Raw genomic sequence first — 22082 nt, 5'->3', positions numbered from 1 at the left:
GCAATTTTCATCACCGGCAGATTCACGAGGAGGCGGGAGGGTGAACGGTGGAAGCCATGCGCGCTTCTTCTCGAGTCGTGTTTTAAAAAATATTTATATAGCAAAATGTCGTATATATATTTTTATTATTTTTCAGAAATGTTTAATCGCAATTTTCATATTTCAATAATATTTCTTAATTTAAGAAACTCTTGGATATAAAAGACCCAGATTTCATTATATTCTTCCTTTCTACGTTAATATATTTTAAATAAAACGTTTTATGAATTATACATTTATAAGTAGTATTTAAGTTTAGTATTGTATTTAAATAATAATTTAATATTCTATATCTTTTCATATTTGACTTGGAACAAAAGTTTCACTTGCCGCGGGCCAATGTCATTTAAATCGGCCACAAGAAAATTGGATCTATTCTCTGACTCCCTTTCCGTGTCGTACTCGGCCGCGCCCCAGTGTCATATAAACAGGAATTAGGCGGGATCTTGAAGAAGGGAGTCCCGTCGAGACGCTCTAATCTCTCTCTCTCTCTCTCTCTCTCTCTCTCTCTCTCTCTCTCTCTTTTTCACTCAACGAGCCCCTTATGCAAAATTCGCGAGTTACGATCATAAATAACGGTGAGACGGCTTCTCTCCTGCCGGTGCGCGCGTCCGTTTGTCATCGACCGTTTAACGTCGCTAATACATGGTTCACGCTTGCGAAACGAATAACCGGCCGTGGCTGACATGCTGATGTGCGTTTTCCGTCCCGTCATCACTGGCGACGACGGACGTCGCGTCGATGGAGCCTGTCGCACCGCCTTAGGGCGCCTACGTTTGTGCGCACACCGTAATCCCTATAGAACCCCGGCAATTTAGCACATTCTTTTTCCCCCGGCGCTTGCAGGTAGATCCTTAATTATCCAACCGGCCAATGACCGGTTGTCATCGACAGCCAGAGTGATGAGCGCGAAAAGACCACCCGTAGCTTCCCATCCACGCCTTTCATTTGCGGATGGGTATATCCGCAGGGTTGACACAGCTAAACGATGACGGAGGCGAGTGGAAGAAGGAGAGGGATATATTTACATATCGAAGCTCGCGGTGCATGGCTCTTAGAGCGTAAGCGACGATAAGATAGGTATATGCGTATAACACATAATAACGAAAAATAGAAAATGTAAAGTGACCATAGCCGTAATGGTTAGAAATGAGTACAGAACCCTGACATTACGATACTCTTATACATATAGCCTTGTACAATGTAAGTCTTCTTCTTATAGGTACATCGTATCGGGAACCCCTAATGTTTAAGAATAAATTATAGATGTGGCTCCTAATGAGAGCTCATCGTGCTGCACTTTGGAATGAAAAAAACGGTGCTGCTTTAGCGTGAGTAACGTGTTCATTTTGCAAGCGTGAAGCGACCTTTGTATTCCTATGGACCGGTTGGTCCAACGAATTTTTAACGTCCACGTTAATGGATCTTACCGATTGTAGGGATATCAACCAGTAATTTATTCATTGTCCTCAATGGAAAGCCGTAGTGATAGTTGATCGATGGCGTCGCTGATTCGAGCTGGCCAGCCGCGTTGTTTAATTTATTCATCGAACTCTCTCTTTGGCCTGAAAATTTATGATATTATTATGCTTTATATGCAAAGTCATCGATTACCTATGCACCATTCTTGCCGGTTCTCGCGCAGGTAAAGAAGCGGCATCCGTGGAAGCGTTCTGATTTACTGGCTTCAGGCTTTAACGGATAACAAAGTATCGATTGTTCTTACTCGCTTGATGCAGCCAAAAAATAAACTAAGATTAAACTATCAGACCCGTCTCGGAGGCCGATTCGATCCATATTTGGCCCGATTCGGACATAGCCGTATGCAGACTTGTGCACACATATATATCCATTACACGAACTGAAAAGTAACATATGATCTTTATAGTATTTGTCGCTTACTTTTGAAGAAAAGGCCACAATAACCATTTTCTATCGAAAATTGTAATTTTTATTATAATAGCAATACTTTAATTTTAAATTTCGATAATTTTTTAATTTCAGAATTATTCTTTTACGAGAAAAAATATGTTAAGTCCACTATATTAAAATATAATATGTATAATATTAATATATTACCACGAAAAGTAACTGATATATTATTAATTAAAGATGCCAGTTCAAAGTGAACATACATAAAGTATATGTAACTTTCGGCTGATTTTCGAATCACCTCCGCCTTCCCCTGTCCCCCTCACCTTATTTATCGCCCCGCGCGCAGAATAAATATCGTTCGAGCGTCGTGCGGCGTTTGGACCGCGCGAAAATCGGTCGAAAGTTACATATATTTTATATATGTTCACTTTGAACTGGCATCTTTAATTAATAATATATCAGTTACTTTTCGTGGTAATATATTAATATTAGATAAAAAAGTTTAAATTTTTGAGTATTTTTTTTAACATGGCTTTCCATTTTTATGATATGATTTTTTTCAGATATCACTTACTTTTTAGAGTACAAATATATCACAAATATATATTTAAAAAATGATTTAAAAAGATTTTATGCACTGTGTTTAAAAAAAGACATGAAATTTTCATATAAATGTAACGGAAGCATATTTCAAGCAGATACATTGAAATCGTTAAATTTAAGTTACTTGTAATTTTATGCTCATTGACAACATTGAACGATTTTAATGTATCTGCTTGAAATTTGCTTCCGTTATTTTACATGAAATTTAGTGTATATGTATATTTTTAACAGTATATAATATAGTATTCTACATTACAGAATGTTGAGAAATTGATTTTTAACTAAATTTATGAGTGGAATGTTCACAACTAAGAATTTATATAATTAATGATTACAATGTTACAATAATCATAATGCGTGTGGTTTGAAATATCTATAATTTTATTGATTTGACAATTCAACGGTTTAAATATGTATTTACACTAATGAGAATGACCTATCATTATAAGGGCAACATTTTAATATATAGATATATCAGCAAAAATATAGGCCTAGCTAGGCTTATTAATCTTTTTCATTTATTTATTTTTTGAATTTTATTCATAAGAGCTTTGTTATTCTTTTAATTAAAATTTATTCATTATCTTTTTGCTTTATGATTCATTATAAAAGGACCATAAAGTTGTTTTTGACATCCTTTTTTATCATTGGCGTTAAACCAAGTGCAACAAGTGTATGCAAAGCGTCGTCATTGCAAGCTAAGCGTAAAATTGGATGAATGCTTTCGTCGATAATACGAATGATAATATTCACATGCTGCAGTACGTCGTTCAACTCTTAAACGTGGTTCACCCTTCTGTAAAATCTAAATGTCGTACCGAATCGTTCACACGAATTTTTAGGTTTCAATTCGTCTGTTGCGCTTCTCTCCGTTCCGTTTTCCGATAACGCGATCATGTACGAAGGAGTTCGTTGAATAAGACCTGGATGAACGACATAACGATCCTGCAGTATCGAATATCGTAAAATTGAGAATTGTTTTCTCAATGTCCGATCGAAAAATGTAACGAACGAAATTTGCGCGCCATTAAAAGTTTAATTTTTGTATTAGCCTTTTTAAGACTTCATCAATTTGTAGGATGCGAAATGGAAAGGTACGAGGTAATCATAGATTCACCAGACATACGAATGTAATATATAGTTTAATGACGCACAGAAAGGACGTACGGTACAGACAACGGCCATAATTCTTCTTCTTCTTCTTAAATTTATTGGCCTCGCAGCTTAACAGGCTGAAACTTGGCCACTGAAGTCTGCGTAAATTGGGGATTGCGTAGTGTGTGCAAGGCACTAGCCCACCTCGAAACCGGGCGGATACAATGGATGATGCGATAAAAACGAAAATGATGCGCCCTCCAAACACTGAACTCCTCTGTGGTCTCAGTGCACGTAAAACGTTCTCTGCACCTCCACGCGCCCAGATGAGTGGATCCAATTCTTACCGGAAAAAAAGAAACAAATTTTTTATTAATCTTCATGAAATTTTATCTTAAATGAACTAGGAAAACCAAGAAAAAGTGCAAAATTAAAGAAATTGTATGAATTTAAAAAAAAAGTTACAATTTTTACGAGAAATTTTTGACTTCTTTATGAAAAAACAATTGTTTAGTTATATTTTTTTAAAAACGTTTTTAGTTCATCGAGGACAGTAGATTATTAGCTAACTAAAAAGCTTTGGAAAAAGTGAATCGGTCAAATACTTTTTTTCTGAAACGTTACACAAGCTTGAAAAACGTGGTTTAAAGTTTTTGGTACGAAAAAAATTATAGTTATTGCAAACTTACAGCAATTAGATGGTAATCTGCCAGGTCCATATACTATAAGCCTTCCGCTTCTCCATAGAACTCGTTTTGTTCCAATAATTGGTTCCTACGAGCTGTTCTGGCTTCCTTCGAGCTGATTAAGCTGCGACGCTCCTGCCTTGTAATTCGCTGCTCGTCGTACTTGTGAGCGAAAATTTTACAGTGATGTCCAATGTTTATTCCTAGCAAATTCATTGTTCTCAAAATATCTTTCATTGAAGATACCTGCTGCAATAAAAGCGGCTATTTTCACAATTTTAATTCCTGAATTTAAATGTTTTAGAGCTAGGCGCCAGATGGTAGATATGAAACTCTCATTCGAGTTTCAAGTGTGTCCTCCTAAACATCTAGTCAGCAAGTCGTCCTTCGAAAGGTTTTCGTAAATAGGAATGAGATGTTTAACGATATCTGGATGAAGAGGAGGCGGATGGTCGAAATCCTTCTCTTTACCTGCCGCTTCAGCCTTGCGCCACTTGCACCAATCCTCTCCTGGCGGACAATTCTCGTGTTTCGAATTTGTATTTGTAGAACATAAATGATCCAGTGATCCCATTATCGTTTTCTTCATTTCGACAACAGATTCAACATTTCGCCTTATTGCAAGTCCATAGTAAGTTGTTAACTTGTTGATAAGGACATCGGTCAATTTTCCCTTTCCGCCAAGAGCTTCTCTTTTTTCTTTCAAATTTCGAAGTCGCGTGCCTATCCATTTTTCTACATGACCGACGCGCATTCACTTTTTACTACCACGAAATCTTATCGAGAAAGAAACAGAAAACAGATCGTGGGAATGCCAGCTCTCCTGTTGCGCGACCGTATACCTGCATGAAGCGTTCCTGTTCCATCAGCTGTATTTATTGAAATACTTTTAATTTCGGTTTATTACTTCAAGAACTATATGTTCACGAGTTTTACTATCAATTTATGAAAAAAAATCGAAAAATTTTAATTTGTAAACCAGGATTCCCCCTTAAATGGACGTCCCAAGGACGTCCTGTGCTGTCTGGGATATCCGAATTAGGACAAAACACGCCCGTTCGAGTGGCCTCACAAAACTAACGGCCATAATTGAAAGAGATAAAGAAGAACATAACATAAGAAAGTTTTAGAGAGGCGTCATGAACCAATACTAAAGAAAGTAATATATTGGCGCTGGATGCGCCGAAACTAATACACAATGTGTCGGATGGTAATATCCAATACAATTCCGTATCTGTATAATATTTATAAATTAAGACTCTGTTGATGAATGTGTTATTCATAATGATAACAAGGAATTCATTTTAATATTTATTAGAATATATTTAATAATATTTTTTATTATTCTGTAGGAAATAAACTAACATCCTATCGTGGGGTTGTGTGGCTCCGCAGTAAGACGATGGCTTTCTAATCTGAACTTCTCGGGTTCGAAAACCACTGTTTCACCGCGAAGGCACACAGCCCTATAACCTATACGACAGGATGTTAGTTTATTTCCTACAATTCTATATTCCTGTGTGATTGATTCATGTAATGTAAATTATGATATTATTTTTGGCTCATATTGTTGTTGATATCTCTCAAGTGATTATCTATTTTAAATTAATATTTTGGTCAGTATCTCTCTCTCTCTCTCTCTCTCTCTCTCTCTCTCTCTTTCTTCTTTTTCTTGTGCGAGAGAATTAGTGGATTACTTCATTTTACAGTTAAGTATAACATAGTTACAAACATACACACAGTGTAAAATATTTGCGGGTATATTAATATACCATTCATATGTATACGTGTATGTGTAGATTCACAATCGTGCTATTGCATTTTAATTGGATTATTAATGCCATTAGTCAGATCGATGCATAAATAAAGCACCTGCATTTCCGGTCACTGTATATGATTGTATAACCGATATGCGATATAACCGGATATGCTTGCACGAAACAACTTCGTTCCTTCGCTGTTCATCGACATCCGGCAACTTCAGGCACGTATTGAAGCTGATTTAGTACTCGCCAGTCATAATGATCATATTCCTGGCACTTCTGACGCTTTTCGCCACGACTGTTGATGGCAGTCTACTCGAAAAATACGCCAACGCGCGCGGAAACGTATATCACGGTAGGTAAGTGCATTTGCATTTCACAATTACTATCAATTTATTGCCACGGCGAAATCCGTACTGAATTGACATTCTCGTTGGATCTCACCGAGTGACATTTATAACAAAAGATAAGTTAAGGGCTATTTAACAATTGTTCAATAGAAGGGATGTGCAATCGTATAAAGAATTGAAAAGTTTGCAAAGTGTCGTTTTATTTACAACACCGACGTCACGTCGTCGTCAGTAATGTAATTGGTCCTTTGATACGTACGATCCAGGTATACTCGTGACATCCATGCTCCAGAGCTGTTGGTACCGAGGCGAGTGTTCGCAGACGGTAGCTTCAGCACGTATTCTCTACCGAATTTCTATAACCGCCGTGAGATCAGTGAGCGCGGCAAGCGATCCTTCGGGTCAGCCGATAAATTGCACCTAGTGCTACCCTTCGATCAGATCGATCACCACGTGGAGCTCAGTCCGTACCATGAATTCATTTCACCCGACATGATAGTGGAGACACGGGGCGCCGGTACCAGTACTAATCTCAACGAGGGCCTGAGATTCAGAAAGCCGTCTGATCGACAGTGCCACTATCGCGGTATTGTTCGGGGCCATGCCAATTCCAGAGCGGCTCTATCTTTGTGTGACGGCGTGGTTAGTATAATGCACCTTTCTTGATGTTAAGAGGATCTTAAAGTCGTCATTTGCTCTTTACCGATTATCTTTTAGTATTTTTCTAACTGCTTTTACAGATTTAAAAATCCTTTTCCACAATTAAATTATAATAAATAATATAGTCCAAATCGGTTAATTTTATGTCAAAAATGAAAAAAGTTGAAAACTTGTAATTTTGTATCGATTTCTGATGTCAACTAGCAATAATATTTGATTCATATACGAGTTTTATTCTTTGTACGTATAAAATAATCTTGATTTGTAGGACTAGGGATTATACAAGAACAAACAATTTTGTGTTCTTAGAATTATACTTAGACATCTAATATAAATGATTAGTTTTTTACGTATGTGTGAGTGCGATATTGATGTAGTAGTACGTAGTGATATATCAATATCATGTATGCGTAAGTCCTATTGTGAATCGATAACATAAACGGCTTTGGGATCCTTTTAACAAACCAAAAAAGAATCTTGGACATTCCGCTTTATAGCAATAATTTACGCCTTTTATACTACAGATGACCTTTGATGAAAGATTTATGAATTGCATCTTAATTGATGTATATGGAATATTTTCTCTCTAAAACTTTTAGAGTGAAAATTTCACTCTAAACAGTGAAATCACTCTTACGATTGAAAATTAAGCCTCTCTTTTTCAATACTGGCTCATATTTCATGTTTTCGAGTGAGATTTCATTTCAAAGAATTTATGAGAGCGTGATACTTATTACGTATATTGCAGAGATAATATATTAATTAATTATTTACACGTTCAAAAATATTAATTAATATGATTGCGTGACCTGATGATTTTATTTATCTCTTTATGAAAATTAATTAATTCAGCCAGATTGATAAATGTCTATTGATGTAACGATGTTCGACAGCGTTGAATTTTAATCTTTGCGCTTGCAATCCGCATGGCTCGTTATTAATTTTGATGAGAAAGTTGCGAGCTAGAGAGATGGAACAGAATTTCGAAGTGGCTACGAGTATGGTTGGTGCATATAATGCGTTCCATGGATTCCTTCGGGAGATTAACGTAAACGAAGCAAGAGAAGACTCGCGAGCGCAGTCGGACGAATATTATAGAAAGGTTGTGCTGTAACATTTCCTAAATCCTGTCGAAATTCGATGCGAATATTATGTGACATTTTTCATGACAATATTCTCTCACATTTTACGTTCACCAAGCTCGACGCAATAATATTAGGTAGAATGCAGTTTGAATATTCAAAAGCTAGTGATGTGATTGCAATTTATAATAAAGCATTCTGATAGATGATGCTAAAAGTTATTTCAGTATAACATCATATTTTCAGATCGCTAAACGTCTATACGGAGATAAATGGTGCTATTTTAGCTGATCTAGATTTATATCATTATATGATTTATGTCGATTGCAAATTTCATTTGTTTATGCCAAACTTAGAATTGCCATTTTCTCCATCGGTTATTTCAGTGTCTGCGATCATCGCGAAAATAGAAATAGATCGATAAACGCGTACAATCGATGACATTGCAGGGCAATGCGCATCGATTTACATGCAAATGAATTTATCAACATGCACGTTTCTAAGTGCGTAATAAAAGAGTCGATCCTGGGTGAACTACGAGCGCGCTGTGAAACATAACGTGTGTCATGCAGCGGCATTTAATCGCGGTGCCTATAGTGACGCAATATTCATTGACACGCTGCACTTCGACCACTTGCATATCGTCGCTTCGATTAAGTGACTTTTTCCGAAAAATAAAATGGACGATGGTAAGAATCGTGTCACAACTGCGAACACGTTGTCGATACTTTCGTAAAGCATATCTTTTTTCATTCAACTACAGCTCGATTGTGCTGGTATTAGGAAAAATTGACTTTTTCGCGATTACATCGCGCACTAGTTCGGTATTTGGGTTGAATACACGATGCCAATAGTTGTACTCTACGGTGCAATACCCTCAACAGCCTCGAAAGTAGTTTTCTGTCGCGGCTCGATATTTTCAGCTCGTTATTTGCAAGGCGAACGATTATGCGTGCAGATAAACTGCAAGCTGCGCGAAACGGAATGTCTAGTTGATTCTATTAAATGTAAAGTCGCAACGCACACGCCGAGAGCGCGATTATCATCTATGGTTTTCCGCCGGTCACGCGAATTTGCGGCGAAATGAATCGACGAACGACATTTCGCGTCCGTAACAGGTGACCTGTTAAATACAGGATTTGTACGTAAACGTTTATAAAATGATGGAATGGAGCGAATCGATCGAAATGTCACGTAGAATGTGACGCGTTTGGCCTTTTCCACTCTTTGATGTCTACTCGAATGCAATCTTAGTTTCTACGTAACATTTTTTATTTAGGTATATAACGTATTTATATACTGAAGATATCTCTAGACATGGACACTGTTCCAGTCTGGCATAATAAATTATCTATGTTGAAATGTTAAAACTAATAACTAACTAAATAGAATTCTTACAAAATTCAACCACTCATAAATCTTAATGTTTAACGAGAAAGAAATTTACGATATATTTGACATACTTAATTTCATACGCGCCAATCGTAAAACACTGATCTTTAACATGCGAGATCAAAATTTCGCAACGTAGCGACTTTACGTCAGCCAACTGATATGTCATGCGTAAAAATGAATGGCGACATTTTATTTCATATTATTATCGGTAACACCTCTCGCGCGCAGGCTGGCTACGTGCAAACTAATCACGGACGGTACTTCATCGAGCCAGTGTATCAGGCGGAACCCGAGCCCGACGGCCAACACATTCACGTGGCTTACAAACGAGATGCGCCGCACGAAAAAAAAGAGCAAACTGATACCTTATCGAAAAGACATTGCGGAACCAGCGGTTAGTACCACCTCAAGTGTTTTAGCTGTTCCTATCTCTCTCTGTATTCCTTTCTTCTTGAAAGTAATTTTGAATGAAGTTGGGAAATTGAACGGAACTAGGAAAATTGTCAGGCATATATCCCATCATTTATTACTTTAACATTTCACTTTAACTCGAGACGATGTAGTTCCCAGCCTGTGTCGCAGACATTTATTATGTACCGTAACGCGAGAGGATTTCGCATAGTTACGCGCAAGTGACAAATAATGGCGCGTAGTTTGTGGAAACTCATTCCCGCTTTAACAGACAACTGGGAGTCAGCGTGGGCGGAGCAGCTGGCTAAAAGGCAGATGCAGCTAATGGAAAATAATTCTCTCGGCGCGAAGCACAATACCACAGAATCAACGGGAACGCACAGTATACATCGTTACATTGAAATTGGATTAATTGCGGATCGAAGATTCCTTGATTTCCATAATAACACAGATTACGAGCAGTATCTCTTGACGGTTATGAATATGGTCTCTGACTTTTATCACGACAATTCCGTGGGGAATCAAATAGACGTCGTCTTAGTACGTGTCATATATTTGGAGAAAGAGAAAGAAGAGGTATGTTGTATGATGCTAAGATAACGAAAATAAAATTAATTCAATCAGGAATAAAGCAAAAGCAGTTGTCACAGCAAACCACATTGATATCTTATTTATCTGACAATTGTGAGATAAACAAATTATTTAAATTAAGATATATATCATAGGTTTTTAAATATTATAGATATTTTAACAAAATATATATACAAGTATTAAATAGTATACTTTCAATTTTTATAAAAAGAAAACAACAACGTCTACTTAATTGAATCAAAGACAATATTTACGCGTGACATTAATATTCCATTTCTCGAATCTCGATATGCTCGTAGATAGATTTACTCATCAGTCCAGCTGCCGAAAATACGTTGGAGAGTTTTGCCAAGTGGGCAGAAAAGATGAATCCAAAGGATGACTCACATCCCAATCATTACGATATTGCAGTATTAGTTACCAGGTAATTTTTCTAGATATCGAACTAATCGCTGTACAAATTACGTATTGCTACTCGCATGTATCCTCAGGTATGACATTTGCTCGGAGGGAACCAATTGCGACCTAATGGGTCTGGCTCATGTCGCAGCGGCTTGCGACTCAACGAAGGCTGCTTGCATTAACGAAGACAACGGGCTTCTGCTTGGCATCGTGATTGCCCACGAAGTTGGTCACGTGTACTGTCCATGCATCTCAATCATAATTAAATACGCTCGAAGTGTCTTTAGAAAACAATACAAATTTTAAATTCTTAAAAAGCAGAAATAACGTTGAGTGCAAAAAAATAAGCTTTTTTAAAACGTTTTATCACGAATTTTTAATAACCACTTTATGCAATTATCGCAATGGTATAATCGGAGATACAAAGTTTCAATGCTTCGTGTTTTCAGAAGGAACTCTTTAAACAATGGCTATTCTGATTCCTTATAAAAATGCTACTTTATAGAATGGGTTGTTCTCATGATGAGCTCGAAACCAGCGGATGTCCGTCGAAGGATATCGATGATAGCTACTTCATTATGTCCCCTATCGTCTTTTTATATACCATCAGATGGTCGAGCTGCAGCAGGAAATTTATAACAGCTTTCCTTGAGTAAACCGAGTTGCATAAATAATAACGTTGGATAAATAATAGCTTTTTTTTAATTGCATAATGCAATAAGCTGAACACATATAGGTCTGTGAAATTTCAGTATTTCTGTATTTGTAATTACATTTGATTGATCAATATTATTTCTCTCCATTGAATATTTCTATATTTATTATAAATTGTATGTATTAATTATTTCATAAATTATTACCAAACTCCGACAAAATTAAATAATGCTATAATTCATTTAATAAACTTATAAATAATATAATATATTTTAATAAAAAAGAAATAAGGACTCGTTATATAAAAATAACCAAAATGATGTCAAGGGCGATTAAAGAGTCAAAAAGAATTTTCGTTAAACAATAAAATATATAATTAGTCATTTTCAATAAAATTAAAACATTACTTAATACTAAATCGCTTACAAACATTTAACTATATAATAATAAAATAAAAATAAAAATAAATATTAAAATATAAAAATATAAAAAACGTTACAGTTTCGGCTCTCGAATTGAGCCCTCTTCAGACATTAAAATTCAGTCTGCATCGTTTCTTCAACGTTATTAATCGTTCTTACACAATGTCCATAATGTTGCAAGGAATTCTTTTCAATTATTTGGTTTTTATTGTATTTGATTGACGTATGTATATTTTATAGGAACCATGCCTACACATCTAAATAACATTATTGCTGATTTAATTTGTTTGATTTTCTTGGTGAGTTTTCTTTTAGAAATTTTGACATAATTTGTTTAATATTTATAAAGAAAGTTTTGTACCATCGTTTTCAGAAATATTGTTAAACATACGACTTTTCAATCGTGTGTAACTTTAATGTCCGTTTTTTTCGATGAAGACTCACAAGATCATTATGGAAACTGCACGATTTTTTAACGATAAATTTTGTCCGCCGAATTTTAATGTCTGCAGAAGAGGGCTCAATCCGAGAGCCGAAACTGTAACGTTTTTTATATTTTTATATTTTAATACTTATTTTTATTTTAATTTTATTATTATATAGTTAAATGTTTGTAGGCGATTTAGTATTAAGTAATGTTTTAATTTTATTGAAAGTGACTAATTATATATTTTATTGTTAAACGAAAATTCTTTTTGACTCTTTAATCGTCCTTGACATCATTTTGTTTAATATAATATATTTTTTTTAAGTAAGAATTTTATTTTATGCTATTTATTGATAACATTATGGAAATACGTAAAAAAATGATCATTTTTTATATTGTAATATTTAACTTTTTAATTTAATTGATTTTAACATAAAACTTATTTGTTAATCAGAAGCGGGCTGGGCGAATGTTTGAATGATAATCCAAGAAATCCTCCAGAAAAACTAAAATATCCTAACATGTTACCGGGTGCAATGTACGACGCTGCCTTCCAATGTGACATGCAGTTTCCTGGCTCGAAAGTGTGCCCACAACCTCAAGTAAAGTTTTGATAAACTTCGCGTGCGACCTTAATTGCATTTTAATGTTTTCGATTTCATTATCGTGAATCGTAAATTGCTATTTAGTAAAATCCAATGTTGTTCTCATTAATAGACGATAATTCTACTATTAAGTATCAATTATCTGCATTTCGTCTAAATTTATCTATCACTTGCTCGTCATCAGAAATGAAATAACTTTTATGCATCACTAATTATATATTTACTCAGACAAAGTATATTCAATCACTCATTATATTACTCTGATCACTTTGACGGAATATTCAATCTCTAAATAAATTTTACCTTGAAGTTACATTTGCCATGTAACAACTGCTTCTGTCGGTATCAGATTTTAAAATCGTACTATTTATAAAGCCCAGTCTACAGTTGTAAGCGTAGTTGTAAGTGCGATTGCAGTTGTAAAAGTTGACCAATCATAGTCAAATATAAGAAAAATATTTGACAGTAATTAAACAATCATGATACGAATTTGGACCGATGAGAATAAATCTAATTAAACAAGAAAAATCCTATATTCGATGAAAGCGCATCTTATGTACTTAACGTGATTAGTCATTTTATTTTATAGGTAATTACAACCACCTACTACTACGCTTAAGCAATAATAGAATGGACTTAAAACAATACACATAGTTCTTACGTGTCGTAAGAAATAGCGTTTGTATTGCATTTTCTCGCTCGATTCTTTTAGGCTAATCTGATTATCCTGAGATCTCTTTGCGACCGAGTGTATATTTCAGGCGAGCGGCTGCGAGAACTTGTGGTGCTTGACCAACACAAGTTGCTACTCCCTGGGGACGCCGAAGGCTGATGGTACGAAGTGCGGTGAGAACAAGGTGCGCGCAGCTTAGGTAGAACCTGTTCCTCCAGCAAAATATATTCTCGGTGCGGATTATTTAGCAACCGCTTAGCGTCGTTGTTTATGCATCCGCAGATATTACCGGCGTAAATAATATGTCGCTGCGAGGTGACATCAATTATCAAACGATCGTGAACGCAAATGGCTTTCGACGCGATCGAAAGCCATTTACGAGGCGCGATCCGCGTCCCGGAACGTCGCCGGAAACGTAGTGGAATAAAAGGGCGTTTCTCCATCTCCCTTCCTCTCTCTCTGCGAGCAGAGAGATTTATTAAACGACGCGCCTTCTCCTCGCCACGTCGCTTCTCGCGGATGTAGATTTCGTCGCCTTCGGCGTACTCGCGAGCGGCGGACGTAGATTTAATCGCGCCGGGGAAATAAATTGAAGTGTCAGGAAACTTCGCGCGACTCTCCGCGCTGGAAATTGGTATTCGCGTGAAGCACGAGACGGAGAGTAGCCCGCTAGACATATTGCATTCTTCTAACCCGCGGGACAAAAGGTAATACAAAGGGCATTTGCACACGAATCTAGTGGTGCATTCACAAAAAGTGCGTGGACATGGGCACCCGACCGGCCGCGGTGCACGGCGGATGGGGCGAATGGGGTCCCATGGGTCCCTGCAGCAGGACCTGCGGCGGTGGCCTTAAGTACTCCGAGAGGGAATGCGATCGCCCGGTACCGGCAAACAGCGGCAGATACTGCATCGGCGAAAGAAGAAGGCTTTTCACCTGCAACACCACGGTAAATTGTATCTATCTTCCCCGCGTGAAATGTTTCAGCAAATCGATCTCTGCTTTTATTGTAACACTCAACGTTAACCGCGCGATTCCTCCCGACGGTTATTTCGACGTTTTCAAGCTGCAAGCCGAATTGCGCATTCCAAGCCACATACCGGCGGCGATGGTCGTGTCTCTGTCTTACTTACATTATTACAATGGAGGTGGCTGACAATATTATGTTGCCAAGCTTACGGGATTTTTACGTTTTCCAGTGAGATACTGTTTCATTACTACATAGTGACGCGAGCGGTACAACACACCTGTTACAAATTCAGTTCGAAAGCGAGACAAAGTGAGAAAGTGAGCGAGCGAGCGGGCGAGTGAGAGAGATGAGAGAGAGAGAGAGAGAGAGAGAGAGAGAGAGAGAGAGAGAGAGAGAGAGAGAGACAGACTTTATTATTGCCGCGAGCATCTCCGTGACGGGGCTCGGCGAAACGTTTTAATTCTTTTTAGTCGTACGACGATTCTCTACGCTGTCGCAATTTTCCCGTATACCATCCCGCACGGAATTCCGTCGCACATACGCCGTAACGTTCCGCGTTAAATTGCGCAGCCTTGCGACCCGACAAAACCGCCGTACCGTGCAGTACAGTGCTCGGAACACGACAACGAGGAGATTCTGACGGACGGGCTCCATCAATGGAAGCCATACATGGACCCGAAATTAGAACCCTGTGCGCTTTACTGCATCAATGAGAAGCAAACGTATGTGAAGATTTCGCCAACGGCGAATGATTCGACACCCTGCAAGGCTGGAACCAACTACATGTGCATCTCCGGAACGTGCAGGGTGTGAAATTGTAACTTTTTGGAATGGAATCACTTTGCCGAGAAATCTCTGCTATTCGTGCTAGGATTGCCATGTCGATTCGATAAAATTCGCCGACTAAAAACTTTCCCAGTATTTCTCATATATATTTCACTTTGTTATTTTTACAGAGGTATCTGTATTTATTAATCTATCGTGGTCAAAACCGTAGGTCAAAACCGAGCTAGTATAAATCAATTCAAGAGTATTAGACTAAAATAAAAATTTAGGAATATTTTATAAATTTAAACAATTATATTTTTTCGAAAAAACAGTGGTAGAAATTAAATAGGCTATGAGTCTAAGCTGTAAAATGCTCTTTAATATAAACAAAATGTAACATACAAAAGTTACAAACGTTTCTACCCTTACTGGATCATCATCAGTGTAAACAACATTTAAATATAAATACGGTTACATATCAGAATTAAATTCTTTTGTACATAATGTTAAAAAACAAAGAGCTTAATAGAATCTCTCTTAATTAGAGTTTGCATATCTAGCGCAATTATTTCAAACAAAGAAGAATACGTTTTTCTGTTATCCTGTGATATTTTGAATCTATGTGTCACGTCTAGTACTACTTTTTCGTATTCATTTTCAAGAGTGGATAAAAGTAAAAGCTAAAAATATATATTTATTTCTTATTGGTTGCGTTTCTCACATGTCCTATAAGATTTAATATTTAAATATTATATGTATATTTATTAATATCTCATTTAATTATAAAGTAAAATTTTTTATTGTATTATACCTTAAAAAAATAACAAGAAGTACCCTCACTGAGTTAATGGTACTAGAGTTAAGGATTAAAAATTTTTCATTGTCTTTACTTTGCCAAGTTATGGATCGTTATACACGTAATTAGTGTACATGTTACAAATAGACAAAGGGTCAATATATATTTGGAAGGGGAAAGAAAATAGTAGAGAGAGGGAAGGATACAGATTGGGAAGATTAGGGAAGAGAAAGAATTAGGAAGGGGACGAGGATTGTAATACCGGTAGATATGAATCCGACAGCAATTCAGTGTCACTCTGCATATTTAAACCACATTATTATATTTTTATATGTAACCGTACTCATGTTTAAATGTTGTTTACACTGATGATGACCCGATAAGGATAAAAATGTTTGTAACTTTTGTATTTTATATTTTATTTATATTAAAAAGCATCTTACATCCTAATTTACACTCATAGCCTATTTAATATTGTTATTGATTATTGAGTCTCATTGTTATTAGTAATGTTAAAATTAAATTTTTCATTACAACGCTGTTCCATTTTCTTAAAGGATGAAATTATATATTGTAATTTTTTTAAGTCAATAAAACTGATACTAAATTGATTTGGTAACACTTTAAAAATTTTTCGAGTCATTTTAACCAAGAGTAACATACCATTGTGTGATAGTTTTGAAATGTAACTATGAAGGGTTAATACATAATTTGCAAATTATAAGTTTAAAAATCTTTTAATTTACCCATTTCTTCAAGTTTTCTATGTACTCAAATTTTATTAATTTCTTAAGAAATGTTTCTAAAAGCTCATTCTTACTTAACAGAAATTGGATCCTGGATACTATATATTTGTTGTAAAATAAATATGTACACATAAATTAATGTACATACATGCAATAAATATCCACGCTTCTATGATACTTTTAGCATTACTCTAATGCAATTGAATTGAATAGTAGAATTCTTGACATTTATATGTACATTTGTAATTACCTTTGTCGCTATAGCATTAGCTATTTAGTATTAAATAATGGTGTAAATTTATTGGAACTGTATAGAATATAATTCAAATAATCAAGGACGACGCGGCAATAAAATTTATAGTTGGATCAACATTTTATTAGAAAAAATATTTTATATTTTTTTTTTACAAATACTTCTTGCAAATATCTTTTTTTAATTTTTAACTTCCCTTTGGCGATCTGGAATTTTAACGTCAGCAAAAAAGGTCTTTGAGAAACAAAGCAAATTTTTTTTATTTTATATCAGATTGTATAAAAATCTGAAACAATTCTGGTATACTGTCAAAGTTTTAACAAGTTTTTTGATCATCATATATAAGTCGAATTGTATTTTACTTATTTTTTTACAGATTTAAATTTATCTACCAGAATTCATAATTAAAATATCGAAGATATATATATCTATATGCCTTAAAAGATGCAATGACAGCGGAAAGTTAAAGAAATGGATGCGTATGATATTTATGATTCTTATCATGTCAAATACTATTGTGACACATGTTTCTCATACTGTAGAAAGTTGGATGCGATTGGGTGATAGACTCGGACGCAATCCAGGATAAATGTGGTATATGTAAAGGTGATGGAACCAAGTGCAGCCCGGTGGTGGGCGAATTTACTGAAACAACGTCGGAGAGCGGTAAAAATTCAATGAAGCTTGTGTTCACAGCTTGTCAAATGGAATCGCACAGTTTCTTCCCGTGATTCATCGCTCCTCTTTCTTTGCAGCGTATGTGAAGATCGTGACAATTCCAAAGGGAGCTCGGAGCGTGCAGGTTTCCGAGAGAAAACCCAGCGAGAACATGCTGGCCGTGAAACTCGAAAAAGATAAAACATACTGTATCAATGGAGACAAGTGAGCTTCCGCAACTCTTGCGCTACTCGTTCCCTTTCTTTACTTTCTTCCGTCTTTAATTTATAACACCCATAACGCACATAAATGTCTTGTGGAAAAATACATACGCGCAGATGTTTTTCGTAACGATGATAAAGCGCATAACGTATTTTTATGACGTACTTTTTATGATGTTGTCGTTCGCGTAGTCGTGAGTTTAAGAGCGGAGATTACGAGTGTGCTGGAACGATGATTATCTACACGCATCCGGAGCCGGACAAGGAAGTAGTGGAAATGAAAGGTCCGATATCCGAAGATATTGAGATACAAGTAAACCATGTCCATTTTCCAACGATTAATTCGATATGATATTGTACACATAATTAGTTTTGCAAGTTATATATATATATATATATTTACACCTTATAAAAAATTTATTTCACCCTACAACAATTTAGTACCACAAATATATCTTTATTCTTTAGCTTTTGTAAGATTATAAATTTATTTCTTGCAAATTACTTTTCACAAAATTGTTGTAAATACTTTTTACTTTTATGTTAATTAATTGTAATTTGAATTATGATAATGAAATGTATCCATAATTCTCTATGGACTAAGATGTCTACCAATAATTGTCATTTAATTAAAGTTCTGAAATTTTTAGTATATATTACATCAATAAAATGCTAGAAAATATTCAAAGCTTATCATATAATTATCGTCTTCTCAATTTTTTAGTATGCATTCTTCAATCCTCGAGACAATCCTGGAATAGATTACAAATATTACGTGAGATCAACGAATACATCATACACACCCAAGTATATGTGGGACTTCATCGAGTGGTCAGAATGCAGTGCTAAGTGCGACGGTGGCACAATGGTAATTTATGTGACAACGTTACACATACATGCGGGTGCCTAATGCGACCGCGAATGCGACCGCTTTTATGCAAAGGACGTATCATCGATTTGCATAGATATCTGAGGCGTCCTGCATCGAGGAACAGGGCGGCCGAGTGACGTCGAATTTCTGCGATGGTGTACCGCGTCCGGAAGCAAAGAGCCGCATCTGCAATCAGGCCCCTTGTCCCGCTAAGTAAGTCACAATTTTCAGATGTCTGCAAGTTCCACGTGGATGCAGACAATACAAATCGTTAAAATAATTTGATAATCAGATAATTCGTTGAATGGAGCAACAGTATTTTTGAGTTAATAATAAAATAAAACGTTTTCATGAAATAAAACAGTAATAAAATAAAACATATTTTATTACAAAAAAAAATGAATACGTAGTTATATCAAAGCGTAATATAAATTTCGAAATTTTTTGGATTAATGCTTTTTTTATTTTTAGTAGCTAGATCTTATAGCAACAAATACACTGAGAATAAATGTAAATTTTAATAAATATTTGAATAGTATTAATTGAATATTAACCAAATGTAATTATATACATATATATTTAGTTGGTACAGAGAACCATTAATTTAATTTAATTACTTTTTATTTAGTAAATATTTATTTACCTTTTAAGTAAAAATGTTAAGTTAGTACTATTAAATAAATACTTATTAAAATGTAGTACATTTCTTCTCAAGGTAATAACAGAAAAATTTGTATTTCTCAATAGCAAGAAAAGATAACTCATTACTGTTCCAACAACAACAGTTCAAATCATATCCACGACGTTGAGATAAAAATCTGAACGCTATTGGCTTCCGCTCCATCGATCTTAGTTCCTTCTATAACGATGACGTAGTACTACGCACCTATGCCCGCATACGTTCGCCGATAAATAAGATGTTAACTCAGCGTCGCATAAACAACGATCTAGCGCTTTGCGCGCACATTAGCGTCCGTTCGACGAATCTAATGTAAAGCAAATAAATTCATGTCCGTCGTATGTGTAGATGGAGAGTGAGTCAATGGAGTAAATGCAGTGCCTGCGACGGGAAAAAGGGTATAAGACGTCGCAAGGTTCAATGTGTAAGACCAGGTGCCAGGCCTGGGGAAGACGATGTGCAAGCAAATCTGGACGCGTGCAAAGGTCGTGTACCGAGACAGAAAGAAGAATGTATTGGTATCAATTGTGACCTTTGCATTTTTAACATTTTTTTTTTTAATGTAGTATGACTTTACGGAAAGAACGATTTTACTGAAATATCCAAAATATAGCTATAGATTTAGATTCAAAAATAATTTCATTTCCATCGGAATAATTAGGAATTTTAAGGATAATGAGAGCAATGCTTCAAAAAGTTTTGAACTGATTACAGAATATGTAAACGGAATTATTTTTATCATACGCAATTACAATATTTTATTATACAATTACAATAGTTAAAACTATAATAAAACTATTTTCGGATTTGTATTATATCTTTAGCTAATTTTGAATACTTTATTAAGGCTCTATAATTCTTAACAACGATATCGGTATTATTATTTTTACGCAGATATTATGGATGTGGTAAAAAAGACACTGCGCCAAACAATATAACGATACCGACATTGTTATTGAGAGTTACAGATTCCCAGCGCAGTAAAACCGTTCCTTTTATGCTGTAATAAAAATTCAAGACGATAATTCCGTCAAGAAAATATATTCATGTCAGGTACAAGACCCTGCAGAATAATGTGTCCCAAGAAAACACGACGGTCCGATGAGCAGGAGCTTACGGATGCGAAAGAGAAAGAGAGTTTATCACGAGATGATCAACGGAGAATGATCGACAGATTCGTCGATCTTGGTCTAGCCCGTTACTTGGAAAAGGCCCGCGACAAGTTGCGAGATGACGATAGACTCGAAGGGACGAGCGCCGCTCGAAACTTCCGACAGGTTCTTTACGATTGGGCGATGACAAACGAGGACAAGCGTAAGCGCACCTGCGACGCGGAAGAGAGATTCGCTACGCCGAAGCCGGGATCCATCATTTTGGATTCGGTACCCATCGAGAACGTTGTACTGATGCAGGCGCCGTACATGGACGAGTCTCTTCAGGCTAATCTGTCGGACAAGGCGTTCCAAGAAGCTGGCGACCTCGTCGGTTTTGGCATCGACACGAGCAGGAAGAAGGTGTACAAGGGTGCTCAAGCGATTAAACTAATCGAACAGTTAACCCATCGTAATCAAACGGCGAGTCCGCGCGCTGTTTCTATTACTGCGAATGAAACTCTCGATAACGTGGAAAAAAAGCGTTGAACAAAAAAAGAAATTGAATGTTGCGATAAATATACGTCAGCTACGTATGTAGTTGTGTCGTCCATGTATAAGTTTCAGAAATATATGAATATTTAGATATAGATCGAAAAGCTGGTATTATAATACGTACTGTGTTACGAGGCTTGCTGATTCATGTCGCACGTGATTGATTAGCTTGACGGCATGAAGGCCGTCGAGTCAAATAAAACGTATACGTAATACGAAAAGCGGCGCGCGCGGCGAACAGAAAATATCGTTCAGCGATATGACAGCTTGGTATAGACGGACAACCGGACATCCGTATTGCGGAATCCACGTGGAACACGAGGTACAAAAGTCAAGATTAATGTCCACTCAATCTTTATTGGTATATACAAGAAAATGTCGCGCGCGCCATAGACATTTCCCTACGATAGCCCCGGGACATTAAGAGGAAAGTGAACGTCTGCAATCGTGGATCATTACAAAGTATCGCTCCCGCCATAAATAACTATAGCGAACGATGAATCTGAAAGATCAATGCACAGCGGAGACTCGTTAGTGGGTCGCGGGAAATCTCATCCTCCTCGCGTCGTTCAGCTATAATTTATGTCGCCCGTCATCCTCGCCGCGCGTGTACCGCCGCGTATTGAGAGATTATCTTCGGGTTCTAGCAGATCTATCGCCGCTTTAGCGTCAATTATGCCTGTGTTATGCCGGACTCGAACAATGTTGTTGATTTAATCGGGCGATTCATCTCCCAGCGACT

General features: G+C 36.3%; 1 protein-coding gene across 1 annotated transcript; it reads left to right on the top strand.

The window, feature by feature from the left end:
* Positions 1-6319: 6319 nt before the first annotated feature.
* Positions 6320-21334, top strand: LOC108775178 (A disintegrin and metalloproteinase with thrombospondin motifs 7). The gene is made up of 18 exons (XM_018541465.1): positions 6320-6420; positions 6678-7053; positions 9777-9942; positions 10231-10535; positions 10850-10974; positions 11042-11188; positions 11458-11604; positions 12910-13057; positions 13822-13917; positions 14473-14682; positions 15274-15510; positions 17809-17932; positions 18022-18148; positions 18337-18457; positions 18869-19012; positions 19110-19228; positions 20043-20212; positions 20748-21334. The coding sequence occupies exons 1-18, from the start codon at positions 6320-6322 to the stop codon at positions 21332-21334; spliced, it is 3450 nt and encodes a 1149-aa protein (XP_018396967.1).
* The last annotated feature ends 748 nt before the right edge of the window (positions 21335-22082 follow it).

Source organism: Cyphomyrmex costatus, unplaced genomic scaffold (assembly GCF_001594065.2).
Source record: "Cyphomyrmex costatus isolate MS0001 unplaced genomic scaffold, Ccosl1.0 scaffold29, whole genome shotgun sequence".
Taxonomy (NCBI): domain Eukaryota; kingdom Metazoa; phylum Arthropoda; class Insecta; order Hymenoptera; family Formicidae; genus Cyphomyrmex; species Cyphomyrmex costatus.
The sequence above is the reverse complement of the archived record's forward strand: the minus strand, read 5'-3'. Positions and strand labels throughout refer to the sequence as shown.